This window comes from Aotus nancymaae, unplaced genomic scaffold (assembly GCF_030222135.1).
Source record: "Aotus nancymaae isolate 86718 unplaced genomic scaffold, 86718_ANA_hifiasm-v0.15.2.pri h1tg000016l, whole genome shotgun sequence".
In the NCBI taxonomy this organism is placed as follows: domain Eukaryota; kingdom Metazoa; phylum Chordata; class Mammalia; order Primates; family Aotidae; genus Aotus; species Aotus nancymaae.
The window spans coordinates 56,256,392-56,274,409 of record NW_026988428.1 but is presented as its reverse complement, the minus strand read 5'-3'; the positions used below and the strand labels follow the sequence as shown (position 1 = coordinate 56,274,409).

Here is an 18,018-nt window from a genome sequence, read left to right as displayed (position 1 = left end):
AAAAAATTCTGAGATTATGCCACTATTTTGAAGGTTTGGAGGTAGCATTATCCTTCTATTCTAAATATACACAAGTGAGGAAAGTAATACAGTTGCACACAGCTAATGGAGAGTCCCAGTATAATGGGTCTCACCTTGGTTACAAATTAAGATCACCTGAGAGTGTTACCAAATACTGATGCCTGGTTCCTTCCTCCAGAGATTCTGGTTTATTTGGTCTGGGGCAGAGACTGTGCATCAGGATTCTTTAGCATGCAGCCAAGCTTGAGAAGCACTGAGCTAGAGAAAGGTCTTGCACTGTAGAAACATCTTTAGACCCATGTGACAACTCAGTTAATTTGGAATGAATATGACTTTCTCCCCCTCTCTTTCTCTCTTGCACATGCACACACACACACACACACACAACCTCTCTCTCTTAGTATTTTCTTTTTTCTTTGCATTCTGATTCTGCATTTAAGAGTACAAGCTTTGAAGTCAGAAAGACCTGGCTTAAAAACCTGTCATAATGGTGCGTAAATGTCATTATAGATTTGTCCAAACCCACAGAAAGTACACCAGGGATGAACACTGATGAAAACTCTGGACTTCAGGTGATAATGGTGTGTCAATGTGGTCCCTCAATTGCAACGAATGTAGCACTCTCGTGAGGCATTGATAATGGTGGAGACTATTCCTTTGGATGGGGAGAAGGGGATATGGGAAATCTTCGTACTTTCTTCTCAGTTTTGCTGGGAACTTAAAACTGCTCTGAAAAAACCTGAAGTCTTTAAAAACAAACCAACCTAATTGCCTTGGGCATGTTACTTAACTGCTCTATGTATCAGTTTCCTCATTTATAAAATTGAGGCAATAATACTTCACACAGATTGAGATAATAGAAAGTGCCTAGGACAGTACTCAACATATAGAAAGCTCTCAGCAAATGCAGTATGATAACCTAATGATTAAAAGTTTGGTTTTAAGAGTCAGGTATCTGGGAGTTACACACTCAACTATCTGTGAGATCTTCTACAACTGAATCTTCTCTTTCTCCAAGTCTTCAAAAGAACAATAAAGTTTAGGGTTGCTTTTAGATGACTCAATGAAATAATGTGGTTAAGTACTTAGTACCCTCTCTGGCAGGTATGTGTTGCATATCTCTTATCTGAAATGCTTGGGACCAGATGTGTTTTGGATTTTGAATTTTGGAATATTTCTCTTTGAGCTTCCCTAATCTGAAAATTCAAAATCCACATTGAGCATCATGTTGGCCCTCAAAAAGTTTCAGATTTTGGAGCATTTCAAAGTTTTGAATTAGGGATCCTCAACCTGTAGTAGCCTCTCACGGTCACTGATACTGTGAGGCGTTCTCACTTCCTCATTTCATCTCATGGACTCTCTTTATCTTAGAAGCAATCAGTTAAATTTTAGGTAATAGAATTTACTCTTTTGGAGGGATGTTTTTAATATGTCACTTCTCCCAGATATCTATTCTATTTAAAACTATATTGAAATGTTTCTATGTCAACAGCTTTTTCACTTTTTCATTTCTCTGTTTCCTCCAAGAACATGTTTCTCTTATGAATATTGGCAGTACATGGGCGGGAACCCAACTATATTACCATGGTATCAGTTATCCTGTGGACATTAATAATATAGCTTATACCTGTGAGAGAACTTTGAGACAATTATAATTTGGGGGGGAATAAAGACCATCTATAGAATATAATAATACATCGATCAATCAACTAAACACTAAACATAAAAAACCCTTTCCTCTTCAGTGCATTGAAATAGTCACTGTCTTTAATTCTCTTTTCCTGCCCAGTGCTTCATGAAGCTGAGGAGCCATGGTTTTAATTCAACTACACTTTCAAAAGTGTGTATGCATTTGTATTTAGAAGCTTCTTTGAAAGGCTAAGTATTCATCCTGTAAGAATTCTCTATGTGTTTTTTAATACAGTCTAAAAGGCATTTTGTATATCAAAAATGATTTATTTTCAGGTATGGTAGAACTTCACAGTTGTGCCTATGAATGAGAAACATTTCAAGTAAAATAGTTGTTTTTTTTTTAATAGTTATTTTTTAGAGATGCAGTCTCGCTGTGTTGCCCAGGCTGGTCTGGAACTTCTGGCCTCAAGCGATCCTCCTGCCTTGGTCTCCTGTCCCTGGGATTACAGGCATGAGCCATCACACCCCACCAAAATAGTTATTTTTTAAAAACTTAATTTCATTAGGATATAACAGTCTCATGTAACTCAATTTTTTTTGTTTTTTATTATTATTTATTTTTTCTAAACAACCCAAAGCAGATATTTTTATTTGCCAGATGAATTAAATGAGGCAAAAATAAGGACTAACTTGCTTAAGTTCACATCTACCAAATAGTGGAAGCTCAAGAGCTGTACCCAGGACTGTTTACCCCAAGTCTATGGTCTTTCTACTGGATGTCCCCTGCAATCTGGTTTATACTCATTATTAAAAAGCATTTATAATTTAACTCAGTTATCATCTATTTACTATCAATTATGAATAAAGATTATTTGACATTTTGTGGTCATTAAACAATAGTTTCCTATTCGTATACCAGACTTGTTTCATCTCCACATTGACCAAGAATTTACATTTTGTCATCTGTATTTAGAAGTGTATGTTTTAAGGGCCTTTTAATGCCTTTTTTTGGGCAGGGCAGGTACAGGGGATGGAGCCTTGCTCTGTCTCTCAGACTGTAGTGCAGTGGCACGATCCCAGCTCACCGAAACCTCTGCCTCCCTGGTTCAAGTGGTTCTCCTGCCTCAGCCTCCCGAGTAGCTGGGATTACAGGCATGGTCCACCATACCTGGCTAATTTTTTATATTTTTGGTAGAGATGGGGTTTCACCATGTTGGCCAGGCTGGTCTTGAACTCCTGACCTCAAATGATCCTCCCACCTCGGCCTCCCAAAGTGCTGGGATTATAGCATCGCGCCCGACCCTTTCAATGGCTCTTAACATTACCTTGGTACACATCAACCTCATCATGCTCCAACTGCAATCACCATAGTATGTTATCTGTTTTCCACAGCTTACTGGGTATTTCAGCTATTAGTTACTGTTCTTTCAGTTGCAAGTCAGAAAACCGACTCAAAATGATCTTAAGCAGACAGGGATCGATTGGCTTATGAAACTAGGATGCTAGCAGTGGACTTGCTAGGGGCTCAAGCAATTATTTCCAAGTTTCTTGTGTCTTTCGCATATCCCCCCTTTTCTTCCTTTCTTCCTCTATCTCTGGCTCCATGTTGGCCTAGGGCTCTCCCACTTCAGATACTTTCATCTATGAAGTGTGGTGATCTTGGACACAGCAGACGCCCGGTTTACATCATACCAAGTAAACAACCCAAGAAGGGAGAAAATGCCTGTATTTCAAGTTATATACATTAAAATGAATAAATGCACCCAGAGAAGAAATCACGTGACTATCTTAGGTTATATGCCCACCCTTTAATTCAGCTGTGGTAGGGCAAGGTGCTATATTGTCATCAGCTGTGGTAGGGCAAGATGCTATATTGTCAATCTAAGCAGAATGACCTAGCTCCGTGTAAAAACCCTTTTTTTATAAGAGTATGAAATATAGTGGTAAGGGAGGCTGTACAAATGAAAACCGTAGATATACACTAACATGTGGCTCTAATGTTTAAATTTATTTATTTATTTATTTTTTGAGACACAGTCTCACTCTGTTACCCAAGCTGGAGTGCAGTGCCACAATCTCGGCTCACTGTAACTTTTACCTCCTGAGTTCAAATGATTCTCCTGCCTCAGCCTCCCTAGTAGCTGGGATTACAGGCACCTGCCACGATGTCCAGCTAATCCTTGTATTTTCAATAGAGACAGGATTTTACCATGTTGGTGGGGCTGGTCTCGAACACCTGACTTCAAATGATCCACCCACCTCTGGCTCCCAAAGTGCTGGGATTACAGACATGAGCCACCGCTCCTGGCTTCCTGCTCCACTTTTATATAGACAACAGTACAAATTGTAATCTTACCCAGATGTAAAAGAGATAGTCCAAGAGACCTAAATAGGTATTTTGTGGTAGATTACGTTAATGTGATGTAATGTAGGAGTTTTGCATTACTACATTTGTAGTCATTTTAGTTGTTTTTCATTGTTTGTTTCTGTGTATTTCTGGGGATTTCACAGTAAGACGAGTTGTCTAGGGTTTATTCCCAACCCTTGACTATCTTATGGCAGTACTTCTCAGACTTAGTGAGTTACACAGCCAGGGGTGTAGGGAGGCAAGTAGCCATGATATTTATTTGAGGACTCTCATATTTTGTCTAAAATATTCATCTGAATTTTATAATATACTCCATAATTTTCCCATGTAAGTTTAAATAAAAGATGATACGTTAAAAGTATTATAAAACTAAACCGTCATTCCAGGGGAATATGCTGTGTTCCTTTCATTTTAAATAATCTGGGATGAATGGTGCAGGCTGAGAAAACAAGCTTTGAAATACATTTTGGTCAGCATCGAGACTTTGAACATTTGTCCTACCTTTTAGGCGAATTTAGACATCAGGCATTATGTGTTCCTTGTATACATTAAAAGGTCTTAAATGAGAGTATGCACACTCGCTGTTCTTCTACTGAAACTTGACAGAAGTTACTTCTCTAAACCTTGGTTTCTCATCTAAACAATGGAACTAATGATAGTGTCTACCTCATAGTATTGGCGTGACATTTAAAAGAAATAATTTATGTAAAATTGCTTGGTGTATGGAAGCATACTCAGTAACTTTTCACTGTTCTCGTTAACTTGGCTATTTACCTGTGTTCTTCTATCGTTATATTTCAAGTTAAGATTTCGAGGTTCCATCTTGTTTTTTCTCCGATGAATGCAGCTAAATCACTTAGATTCTCTAATGGGTTTTTCTTTAATGTTATGCAGTTGACCAGAGAGTGTAATATATATTAAGAACATAATACCTTCACTACCTCCACATGTGAATTAAGGACTTGAGACTATCAGAGTGTAGAAGATGAGGGAATGGGGATGAAGTATGTTTATAACCTGTGTGTTTCTCTTTCTTAAAGGAATTACGGCTCATCTCTTTTTGCCCAGTGTGAAGCAGTGGATAATGGGTGTCAGCAGGTCCTGTGGCTCTATGGAGAGGACAATCAGATCACTGAAGTGGGAACTATGAATCTTTTTCTTTACTGGATAAATGAAGATGGAGGTAATCCACTCAGATTTCACCCTGCACACTTCTCAGTCATTTTCAACAGGACCAGAAAGACAAGAGCTAGAAACTTAGTACAAGGGAGTAAATAGCACAGTTCCAAAGACTAAGAAGGAACTACGGTGCTTTTGCTGCCCAAGTAGACATGACTTTCAATTTTTTTTTTTTTGAGATGGAGTTGCCCAGGCTGGAGTGCAGTGGTCCCACCTCGACTTACTGCAACCTCTGCCTCCCGGGTTTCTCCTGCCTCAGCCTCCTGAGTAGCTGGGATTACAGGCTCCCAACACCACACCCAGCTAATTTTTTTTTTTTTTTTTTTTTTGGTAGAGACAGGGTTTCACCATGTTGCCCAAGCTGGTCTTGAACTCCTGACCTCAGGTGATCCACCCGCCTTGGCCTACCAAAGTGCTGGGATTACAAGTGTGGTCCACTGCACCTGGCTGAGTTTTGATTTAAAGACACTCTACAGGTTTTTTTTCATTTTTTGATTTTTGGCTCTAGATGTACTGATTTTTGAGATATTGAGATGTCACATTAAGGGATTTAAGTTACCATGATTGGAAGATTTGCTTCCTTATCCCTTCTGCAGTTCCCCTATGATTTTCCTATCTGAACGCCTTGCATTGGGAGATAGGTTTCAGATCAGGTAAATGGTCATTCACCATATACTGTGTATAAAATGCTATGGTGGCCGGGAACGGTGGCTCACGCCTGTAATCCCAGCACTTTGGGAGGCTGAGGCGGGTGGATCATGAGGTCAAGAGATCGAGACCATCCTGGTCAACATGGTGAAACCCCGTCTCTACTAAAAATACAAAAAATTAGCTGGGTATGGTGGCGCATGCCTGTAATCCCAGCTACTCAGGAGGCTGAGGCAGGAGAATTGCCTGAACCCAGGAGGCGGAGGTTGTGGTGAGCCGAGATCGCGTCATTGCACTCCAGCCTGGGTAACAAGAGAGAAACTCTGTCTCAAAAAAAAAAAATGCTATGGTAATAAATGCAGTGTACTGATTCTACTGGAAGGATTTTGTGTACTCTCTGTCTGTAATTCTTTTAACAATTGTTGCCCTTTCTACATATTTTGAAAATGTATCACAATCTCTCCAAATTTACTCTAGAACTGAATTTGATTAAAAAACACCATTTTAAAAGACAAAGCAATGTATCTTGGAATTGTATCTAGATTCTGTTTCATTGAAGACAATTTTATATATCCACTATAGAAATCTATATTTCTCTATTATCTTTTATATTCTGACTACTCATTGCTTTTCTTTGCTGTTCTTTTTATTAGTTGGCAGAGACTATAGGGGTTCAGTGAAGTGTTGGCAATGTGTATGATATTGAATTAAATGACCAATGGTGGGGGAAAAACAGATAGGCATTTATTTCTGTTAGATTTTTGAAAATCATACCAAATCTGGAAACATATTTTTAGACTTGTTTACATTCTTAGGTTGTTCATTTCACAGTAGTAATTATAGAGACTAGATATATAAATGATGTTTCCAAATACTTATGAAGTCTCAGTATTAGTTTCAATTAAATTTTTTTAAATGCAATTTATATTTGAAAGTAGCTATAGTAGACTCTCTTGTTCTAATATTATCTGGCTACAAAAAGAGGAAAATAGTAATTTAGATGTGGCTGAATTCAGAGCTAAGTACTAATTTTAGTATTAGTTGCAGAGACTAACAAGATGAGTCTTATATTGCAGTCAGAGGTAGAGTAAACAGAAGGTGTGGTGAGTACATTTTGTCCTGGGCTTGGCCATTGGTAATCCTTGGCATATGAAAAACCAGATACGGATCATTTTCATTCTTCCATTCCTGCTGTTTATACTTGGCAGTTTTTGAAAATAAAATTTATATTGGAATATTTATGATTTATAAATTTGAGTTACTATATGTGACCTATAACAAAAGCTATGCTTGGAAGATTGTAGCCGGTGAGTGTTGACCTCTGCACTTAGAAGATAATAGGCCGATTAAACTCTTCTTCCTATCTGCCCACTCTTACCCTGACTCCAAACTCCACCAAAAAACCCACACAATTTGAAACAAAAACAGTTACATCATTCAGAGGTGGTACCATCATTATTTTTATGGATGGGAGATGTCAGAATTTAAGTACAGTCTGAATCAGAGATACATGATTTAACCAGAAACCATCCTGGTGGAAAATTGTCCTTTATCCAAACAACAATCATGAAACATTTCCACCGTGGCTTTTAAAGGTCAGAATAGAAATAAGTGAATTTGTCTTCTGCCTCTTGCTAAATATACAAGACCTTAAGAGTGTTACTATTCAGATTATGGTTTCCTGAGATAACTTTAGTTTTAACATGCTCCTTCACTTTGGGGATGTTCATCTAACAGAACAAATAATATTCAGAATAAGGAGAAAGAAAGGAAATAGAATAAATATTTGAAGTAAATAAAATGCTAGGAAAAAGCTTTGGACTAAAAAAAGACATTGAAGCAATTCTGTAGTAGTTTTGGTTTTGGCTTTAGGAAAATATAATGAACAATGAATAAATCAGCAAAATATTGATTTTCACAAACTTTACTGATGGGAGGTATAAGCAGAGTTCTTTCGGTAATAGCCTGCTGTCTTTTAATGAGTGCCTACACACACTGCTCCTATTGGTTGAGACGGCTGGTGCAGGAAGGTGGATGGGGTGGTGGATAGTATGTGTTCAAAGCACAGTGCTGTGCACAGTCACTATGTGTGGCACTCAGCTTGTAACTCAAGGGAGTTTTGATTTCAGTAACAGCACCCATGGTGGTAAGATCACACACCATCACTCTGTTGATGAGTAATTTAACCCATACACTTGCTATTCACTGTTTGAACAAAGCATTGTATCATATCCTGGACCCTGGAGATACCCTGAAAAATAAGACCCGTCCTTGTGGTTGAGTTCACAGTTACTTTGGGATAACGACCATGGCAGTGAGTATTGGTTTTGCTCAGGCCACATCTTGAATCTTCTCGGACACGTCAGGCATTTATACTGACTCGACTTGGAGCATTCTTCCTCAGATATCTACACCGCTTGCTCTTTTATATACTCCATATCCTTGCCTACAAATCCCATTATCCGTCTGGCTTTCCTTGAGCCCTTAATCAAAATCATAAACTCCCTTTCCTATTTCTCCCCAGCACTCTCTATTGCTTTTCCTTCCTTTTTTTCTCCCTCCGTAGTCTAATGTACTGTCAACACAATAAATGTTTACCTGTGCCTATTAGAAAGTAAGCAGGGAGTTATGTCAGTTTTGTTCACTGCTGTATTCATAGAGCTTAAAACAGTAAATAGCACTCAATATGTATTTGTAGAATAAATGGCTAATTGTGCTGATGGTATTTAGGGCACTTACGCAGACCTACATTCCTGGTTTCCATTAGTGTTTGACTTTGGGAAGTCACAGATGAATCCTGCTGTTATTGCTTCTAAATTCCCCATCTCCTAAAAATGATTTCTTTGTCAAAAACAAGCTGCATTTGTAGGTTGTGTTTTCCTCATGTTGGGCAATCTGGAGTGAGTTCTGGCTCTTGTAAGTATGTTTGTGGTTGCAGAGGAAAATGAATATTTCTCACCCAAATGTTGTCATGTCATCATCTCTGTCTGGCAACCAGAGAAGCAGATGTTCTGTTCCTTGACCTCAGGCTAGTGGTTACAGATATGGGTGTTAAATATATTTCACAAAACAGCACTTGCACATGCGGGACTGCTGTTTTCATTTAACTTGATGTCGTCTCAGAGCTCAGCAAGCTTTAGGAAAGGTCCGGTTTAGGGGCACTGGAAGTGTGTGTATGTGCGCACACAAATAGATCCGTACATTTATGTGTCTAGTTAGCTAGCTATTGCAAAACACATGTTTATTTTGAGATCATCAACACTTCTAAACACGACAAAGAGTAGCCCTAAGAACATTGCCAAGAACAAATTTTCTCCTTTCCAGAAAGCAATTTTCAGCAGATGATTTTCAGAAACAAAATTCAAAAAAGCCATACTGCTGTATCTTAGCAAAGATAACTTATTCATTTATTTTTTATTCAAAAGCATTTATTAAATACACTCTGGGCCAGGCACAATGCCCAGTTCTGGGGATAGAAGGATGAAGATAGAGTTTGGTATTTCAGATAGAGCTTGATTGTTGGGCATGTCAGATGTAACCCCAGTGGAGCAGGTGAGCCTAGAGCCACTGTGTATTGAGAAAGAGGGTGGTGGCTTCAGTGTCAAGACTCACTAGATTCAGACTCCTGGGTGTCAGAGGTGAGGAGAAGAGGGAGATGCTGAGTGCCATAGGGTACTGTAAGGAGAGTTGTGCAGCTGATAGACCACACATGATGCCTGTGGACAGTTGTCCCACTAGACCTCACAGTAGTTAGGGATGTCTGCAGTCATCTCACAGTAGACCAGTAGCTCAGCCTTGGAGTTTTGTTTTTGAATGTCTTCTTTTTTAGCCGTATGCATGCTTGAGCTCACTCTGAGCCCATTACATTTGAACCTCAGAGGGGGAAGGCAGCAACATATACTTGATGCTGATGCTCCACCAGGTTTGAAAACCACTGAAGGCGGACTCTCAGGCTGGGCGCAGTGGCTCATGCCTGTAATCCCAGCACTTTGGGAGGCCGAGGTGGGTGGATCATCTGAGGTCAGGAGTTTGAGAAGAGCCTGGCCAACATAGTGAAAACCCATCTCTACTAAAAATACAAAAATTAGCTGGGTGTGGTGGTGCTTGCCTGTAATCCCAGTTACTTGGGAGTCTGAGGCAGGAGAATTGCTTGAACCTGGGAGGCAGAGGTTCCTGTGAGCTGAGATCGTGCCACTGTGCTCCAGCCTGGGCAACAAGAGTGAAACTCCATCTCAAAAAAAAAAAAAAAAAAAAAAAAAGTAGACTCTCAAAGGGGAGCATGGAAGCAGTGACCAGTCTGAGTAGGCATGTACACTTCTTGGCAATAGCCTCCTCCATAGCATTCTTAGAAGGTTTGGTAATGACCAGTTTTTTTGAGTAAGATCCTATCTACATTATTCTGATTACTAACCACCTTTCATCTGCTAAGGTAAAATTTCACTTCAGATTGTTCCTCTTAAGACCATGCAATAACTCTTACTGTTTGTTGGTGGAAAACCGTCTCATTATTTTACTGGTTAAGGGTAAACTGAAGATGATTAGATAAGTAGCTTTCTTTTTTTTTAATAAGAGTCTACCTGAAATGTGATTTGGGAGATTTGGGAAATTTTACCATGCAGAACAGTAACATTTTCTTTGTTTGTTACTAGCAAAATGGCTGTGATAATAAAGCATGCCTAATATACTGAAAGTTTGAAAATATCCCAATTTCTGATTGACAGAAGAAGAACTGGCAACTCCTCCGCTAGATGGCATCATTCTTCCAGGAGTGACAAGGCAGTGCATTCTGGACCTGGCACATCAGTGGGTGGGTGCCTTTGATATGAACAACTTTTATAAGCCTGAAACAAAAAACAATTAAAATAAGCCCAGCCTAGTGTTGAAATAATATCCTGTGGTTCCAACCAATGTTATCTAATCTTTCAATTGTAATGTGAATGAAAAGTATTCTTCTAGAAGGGCTTTCTTGGCAAGACTATTTAAATAAGTATTGTTGATAGGGAGGGCAGAGAGAAACCAGTTTAGCAAGATGTGGTAGTGGAGAAGTATTCTAGTAGAGGTCTCAATCTACCAGGTATCTCCTACCAACTTTTATCTGGTTCATACTTGGTGTGCTTCCATCCAGCCAGTCCTTCACTTCTCAAGTTCGTGTTGCTTCCAAATGGCAATGATACTTCTTCCTTTTCTTTATTTATACGAGTGTAACCGTGCTTGTCAGAGAAATGAAATAATTTCACTGACATATAAATGTTTACTAACATTACATTATTGGTTTGGCTGCCTTCTTTTTCTCTCTGTCCTACCCCCATCCCTCCAAAATTCATATACATGACTATTTTAAAATCAGAACATGCAAGCAAATGTAAGGTTGTTTTCAGTAGACTTTCAAATTGTGTAACACAGGCAAGCATATGAAACTACTTGGTGGAGTGGGTGCAGTGGTTCACACCTGTAATTCCAGCAGTTTGGGAGGCCAAGGCAGGAGGATCACTTGAGCCCAGGAATTCGAGAGCAGCCTGGGCAACATAATGAGACCCTGATTCTAAAAAAAAAAAAATCAAAAAAATTAGCTGGACATGGTGGTGCATGCCTGTAGTCCCAGCTACTTCGGGTGCGGGGGCTGAGGTGGGAGGATGGCGTAAGATCAGAAGGTGAAGGTCGCAGTAAGCTGTGATCACACCACTGCACTACAGTCTGAATGACAGGGTGAGACCATATCTCTAAAAACAAATCAAATTAAATTAAATTAAATTAAAAAAAAATTTGGTTTTAGAAATGACAATGTATTCAAGACAAATTATTGAATGAATTGGGTGTCTGGTAAAGGTTCTTGGAGGGAACTATTGACTCAACTGTTAAAATGGTCTCCAAAGAACACAAAAAGGCTTTGAGCTTACTGTGGTCAAAGAGTATAGTACTAAGAGGACAAATGTTTAGAAACATACGCGTTATCTAGGAGCGTACTAGCATGGTTTCTCTGGAAAAGACTTTGAAAATAGATGAAATGTGCTATAAATAATTCTACAAAACCCTGAAGTAGACAAGACCCAACTGCTACATGCTGGCTGACACATTGGGCATGACATTTACAAACTGTTGGTATAATTTCAAACAGCTTGCCCTGTCCTAAATATGTTTGCAATTGGAAAGATATTTTCGAAGCTCAGTAATTTTTGTTTTATTAAAGAAAAATATCAACCAAGTACAGAAGGTTTGATGACAAGTTGCAAGTGGAAATACTTTCCCACACTAATGATTTGCTAGCATGAAAAATAGGTTATTATGGAAGAAATTTTTTCTTGACTTCATAGCTGTAATTTGTTTTAAAAGCTATTTTAAAACATGAGACATGAAATGCCAAGAGGCATGTGGGGGGTCACCACTACTTGCCAGAAAGAGGGAAATTGTCCAAAGATAAGTAAGAGTGAGCAGAGTAAAAACAATTCTGCTTATTTACAAAAGAGTTTTCTTTTCTTTTTCAGGACACAGAACTCAGCTTGTTTTCAATTAAGTTGGCTGATTTTCTGCAGTTTATTTACCTTTGAACGACGTAATTGCAATTGCAGACTGAGGGAAACTGAAACTTTCAAAGAGCCATATCTCTATTGCAGACATATTTTCCTGCCCTTCTAAATCTATTTACAGCATGATGAGTTCTTCTTTTAAATATTCAAATATTTTGAATATTTTCAAAATACTTTGAAAATTGCCAAGATATTTGATTTCCATTTTTCTTTCTTGTGGGTTTATAGATTTTAAAAAATACTCTTATCTGATTTTTTAAAACCCATCTTTTTTTGTTGCCCTCTATTCAAATAACGTGTTGACAAACTTTGAACTTGAACCACCGAGATAAAATAATGAGAATTAAACAGATTAAAGAATAACTATTAAACAGATAGCTTAAAAGGATCAGGATTTTTTCCCCCATTTCCTATATTTGAGCAAAGAATACATTCAAACACTTTGGCAGAAGTCAATGAGGTTATACCACTAATAACATGATGAAAATCAATTGAATGTGATACTGAAAGAGAAGGAAGAGAATTGTCACTGTAAAGTCAACTGTCAGTAATATTAGGAAAAAAACTACATACAATACAATTGCTCAAATAAAGTCCAAATATACATTCAATGTTTAAAAACAGTGAGTATTTCAGATATTTGACTTCAGTCTGTTCTTTATTCCATAAAAGACATAGGTAAGCCATGCATGGTTACTCACAACTGTAATCTCAACACTTTGAGATGCTGAGGTGGGAGGATTCCATGAGCCCAAACTGGGCAACACAGGGAGACCTCCACCTCTACCAAATAAAATATAAAAAATAAAACCTAGTTGGGCATAGTGGCACACATCTGTGGTCCCAGCTGCTCATGAGGCTGAGACAGGAGGATCACTTGGACCTGGGAGGTTGAGGCTTCAGTGAGCCAAGCTTATGCCACTGCATTCCAGCCTGGGTGACAGAGCAAGACCCTGTCTCAAAAAAAAAAAAAAAAAAAAAGACAAAGGTAGAAAGAGTACCAAATTTGGAGCCAATCAGATCAGACCTGGGTTCAAATTGAGTTTCTGTCATTTATTTCCTTTGTGGTTTTGGAGATGCCCCTCAACCTTCTTGAACCTTAGTTTCCTCATCTGTAAAATGGGGACAATAGTACTTACCCTTAGAATTACAGAACTTGGCATAATAACGGGTACTTGATAAATGGTAGCTATAATTATTAATATTATATAATACATTGTTCTCCTTTATGGTAAAGTAGGGTTTAAGACACTGTGTTTTGGGGTTTTGTTTTTTTTGAGACGAAGTCTTACTCTATCACCCAGCCTGGAGTTCAGTGGCATAATCTCGGTTCACTGCAAACTCTGCCTCCTAGGTTCAAGCGATTCTCCTGCCTCAGCCTCTGGAGTGTCTGGGATTATAGGCATCTGCCACCACGCCTGGCTAATTTTTGTATTTTTAGTAGAGACGGGGTTTCACCATGTTGGCCACGCTGGTCTCAAACTCCTGACCTCAAGTGATCCACCTGCCCCAGCCTCCCAAAACACTGGGATTACAGGCATGAGCCACCATGCCCGGCCTAAGACACTGTTAACATGGAGCACGCATCAAGCAACACTTGAGATGTATCAGTTTTGTGAGACTTTGTACAAGTTAACAAATAAGAAGGCAAAAAAGCAGGCGTATGTTAACGTATACCATGTGTCTTATGGTGACAGTCTTGTATTTTATATTATGATAATCTCATATATAAATCTGTGACCTTGAAGTAGGTGGCTTAACAGCTCAGTGTGTTCACCAATAAGATGGTGTGACCCTTCCAGCTTTCCCCTGAAGGATGATTATGACCTTGTCTAAGTGCAATCAGAATGTTAAGCAGAACAATAAGTATTGCAATTGTTTGGCATGCCTTTTCCTTTAAAATATGCTTGTTATTTTTTATATTCCGTGCAGGGCGAATTTAAGGTGTCAGAGAGATATCTCACCATGGATGACTTGACAGCCGCCCTGGAGGGGAACAGAGTGAGGGAGATGTTTGGCTCTGGTACAGCCTGTGTTGTTTGCCCAGTTTCTGACATACTGTACAAAGGCGAGGTACGACAAGTATTTCCTCCCTACCTATCATTTCCAATTACATTAATTTAAGCGTGTGGATAAAATTGTATTTGGACCCAGACCTAAGATGCAAAAGTTTTATCATTCTTGTTTTTCTTTATTTTATTTTTTCTTTTTATTATTAGTATTATTATACTTTAAATTCTGTTATACATGTGCAGAACGTGCAGGTTTGTTACATACATGTGTATACATGTGCCATGGTGGTTTGCTGTATTCATCACACCGTCATCTACATTAGGTATTTCTCCTAATGCTATCCCTCCCCTATCCCTCTCCTAGTCCCCCACCCCACTACAGCCCAGCAGGCCCCAGTGTGTGATGTTCCTCTTCCTATGTCCATATGTTCTCATTGTTAAATAACCACTTATGAGTGAGACCATGTGGTGCTTGGTTTTCTGTTCTTGTGTCAGTTTGCTGAGAATGGTGGTTTCCAGCTAGAGATGGGGTCTTGCTGTGTTGCCCAGAATGGAGTGCAGTGGCTAGGTGTGATCATAGCTCACTGCAGCCTCAAACTCCTGGGGTCAAACAGTCCTTGTGCTTCAGCCTCCTGAGTTGCTGGGACTATAGGAGTGCACCATTGCACCCTGCTAGTTTTTTTTTTTTTTTTTTTTTAACTTGGCATTAAAAAAAAAATAACTGAGGCAATGTATCCAGATGAAACTGAATTAGCATATTTCTACTATGTATCCAGTGATTTCATGTAAGCTCAAACATGGCAGGAAGTGAATTTTGTCCTTGGACAGGTGTAAGATCTGTCTTACCTAAATGTAGGGATTGGAGCTATGCCGCTAGCCTTCTATTCTTCTCTCTTCCTTCCTACCAGCACACTAAGGAAGGCTCTATATGTAGTTACATTTCAGTTTCTGGTTACCAAAAGTACTTCCAAACTATTGGATTAGGAATGGCAAATAATTATGAAAAATGCATTTGAATGGTCAATTCCTCGATTTATTACTATTAATGCTGTTATTGTTAATAATGAATAGACCACTGTACAAGAATTATTCATTGGCAAACCTGGTGCATTTACTAAAATCTTACAAAAGGAATTCAAGGATTTGGTAGGAAGAAATATTTTCCTCTTAGTAAATTAGTCTGATTTGATATGTGTCATACTTTTGTTTTCTTGCCAATTGTTGTGCTTTCCTCTTTATAACAAAGCTCCAGTACTTATGATTAACATTGGCATCTAACTTTATAACTTAAAGGCATGCAAGCATTACCTTTATAATGTGAACTGGCTTAAGTTACTGATGTTACAGTGGATCCTTGAACAACACAGGGATTAGGGGTGTCAGCCCCCATGCAGTTGAAAAATCCACATATTAATTTTTTTTTTTTTAGACAGGGTCTTTGTCACCCATACTGGAGTGCAGGGGCACAATCTTGGCTCACTGCAATCTCTGCCTCCCAAGCTCAAGCAATCCTCCCACCTCAGCCTCCCAAGTAGCTGGCGTACACCACCATGCCCAGCTAATTTTAGTACTCTTTGTAGAGACAGGGTTTCAAGATGTTGAGTTCCAGTGATCCACCTGCCTTGGCCTCCCAAAGTGCTGGGATTACAGGCATGAGCCACCACACCTGGCTGGCATATAACTTTTGACTCTCCAAAAACTTAACTACTAGTAGCCTACTGTTGACCAGAAGCCTTATCAATAACAAAAACAGTCGATTGGCACATATTTTGTATGTTGTATATGTTATATATGTATTCTTACAATAAAGTAAGTTAAGAAAATTGTAGGGAAGAAAAAATATATTTGCTATTCATTAAGAGGAAGTGGATCAGCATAAAGGTCTTCATCATCTTTGTCCATATTGTTGGGTAGGCTGAGGAGGAGGAGGAGGGATTGGTTTTGCTGTTTTAGGAATGGTAGAGGCAGAAGAAAGTCCATGTCTAAGTGAACTTGTGTAGTTCAAACCCATGTTGTTCAAATATCAACCGTAAATACAAATTCTACTGGTTTTCAAATTTTACTTTATAGTTATTTTCCCTCAGCTAATCCGAGTTTTCTTCAACTCCTCTGACTTTAATGGTGGCTGCTTCATTTGTTGAAGAACTTGCTTTTAAGAGATTGCTCTTGACATAATTCCATCTATGGATTGAAGGTTTCATGGGAGAAGAATTATTCTGTTTTATATGAGTACTTACATTGATAATAATGCTACTGTTTAGTATCTTACTATGGTAGCATTGAGGTAATGTGATCCATCCATTAATGAAGGTGTCATTAGGCCATTTTTTTTAAGTTTAATTATTATTTCACTTCTAGAAATAAGAAATTTATAAAGTTTAGCATAATTTCAATGGTCCTGGTTTAGGGAGCATTTACAGCCAAAAATATATCTAATTATCCTATTGTACTAATGGGCATAATATGAAACGTGTTTGAGAGCACAGACTATCTCCTAAAATCAAACTATTAAAACCTGCAAGCCAGCAAGGCACGAGTAGACATGTCAGATACAAATTAGAAGCATGAAATCTCTTTCAGCCATGCATTTAATCATGCTGTCCAGTATTATGGAGGTAGTGGCCCCTGGAAGCTTAGCTTGGGCCAGAGGTAGGTATAGAAGCCCCTTTTATGAAGGCATAGACTTGCTTTAATTTATGCTCCCAGAATGACTTGCATTAAATTGTGGCAAAATATCTTTGAGTTCCCATTCCTGCCAAAGGGTTAACATGTAGAAGACAGTCATTCATCCTTACAGATTCTCAGAATCTTGGAAGAGGTAGGGTTCTTTAAGTGTAGCTGCTATTTTTGGTACCTGTAGCTTCCTCTTCGTTCTTCAAATGATCCTGAAGATTGGTATACAAACCATTTGTGCCCTAAAATTAATTGGTAGGCAATGTACAACCTATCATTGGCTAGTTTTTATTCAAATTTAGAATACAAAAGTCTTTGGCATAAGGAGCTAGCATGCAGTCAGTAGGTTTTAGTGCTATTCCTTAACTTCAGTGGAATTGCCTTAGCACAGCAGAATCACTGAGTGTCTTATCTGTTATCACCATATACATGAATACCCTCAAATTATCTTGTTTTCTTTTATTTTGTAGACAATACACATTCCAACTATGGAGAACGGTCCTAAGCTGGCAAGCCGTATCTTGAGCAAGTTAACTGATATTCAGGTAAAGGTTTTCTTTTCTATTCTTTTCTTACACCTTATTTCTGTCAGAGCTTACAACTAAATTGTGTTTCAATGAAAAAGGGTAAATATTATAAGTTGAGATCAATAAGTTAAATTTCAGGAAGATATTCCCAACACTGTGTGTGGGCATGAGCAAAACAGAAATGGGAAAGAAGATATATGTTTTTAAAAAAGAAAGAAAATATTGTTCAGGACTACATTACTTAACATTAAAAAATATATGTAGATTTTGATAACATCTAAAAATCTCATTAAGAAGTATAACATACTTCTGTTTAAAAAAAAAGGAAGAAAAAACTTGAAAGTAGAAGAAACTGCAGGAAGAAAATTACAGTGCATCTGATTCTAACACTGAGATATAATCACTCTTGATTTTTGATGTCTTTTTTTTTTTTT

The 18,018-nt window shown here is 38.4% G+C and overlaps 1 protein-coding gene across 4 annotated transcripts in view; it reads left to right on the top strand.

Annotated features, from left to right (window-relative positions):
* BCAT1 (branched chain amino acid transaminase 1) overlaps window positions 1-18,018 on the top strand; it is a 117,789-nt gene that overhangs the window by 82,529 nt on the left and 17,242 nt on the right. For all 4 annotated transcript variants that reach the window (XM_021666854.2, XM_021666855.2, XM_064377355.1 and 1 more), the window contains exons 7-10: window positions 5,062-5,204; window positions 10,570-10,655; window positions 14,305-14,445; window positions 17,528-17,602. In XM_021666854.2, coding sequence (XP_021522529.2) covers window positions 5,062-5,204; window positions 10,570-10,655; window positions 14,305-14,445; window positions 17,528-17,602 — 445 coding nt within the window. The remainder of the gene's footprint in view (window positions 1-5,061; window positions 5,205-10,569; window positions 10,656-14,304; window positions 14,446-17,527; window positions 17,603-18,018) is intronic.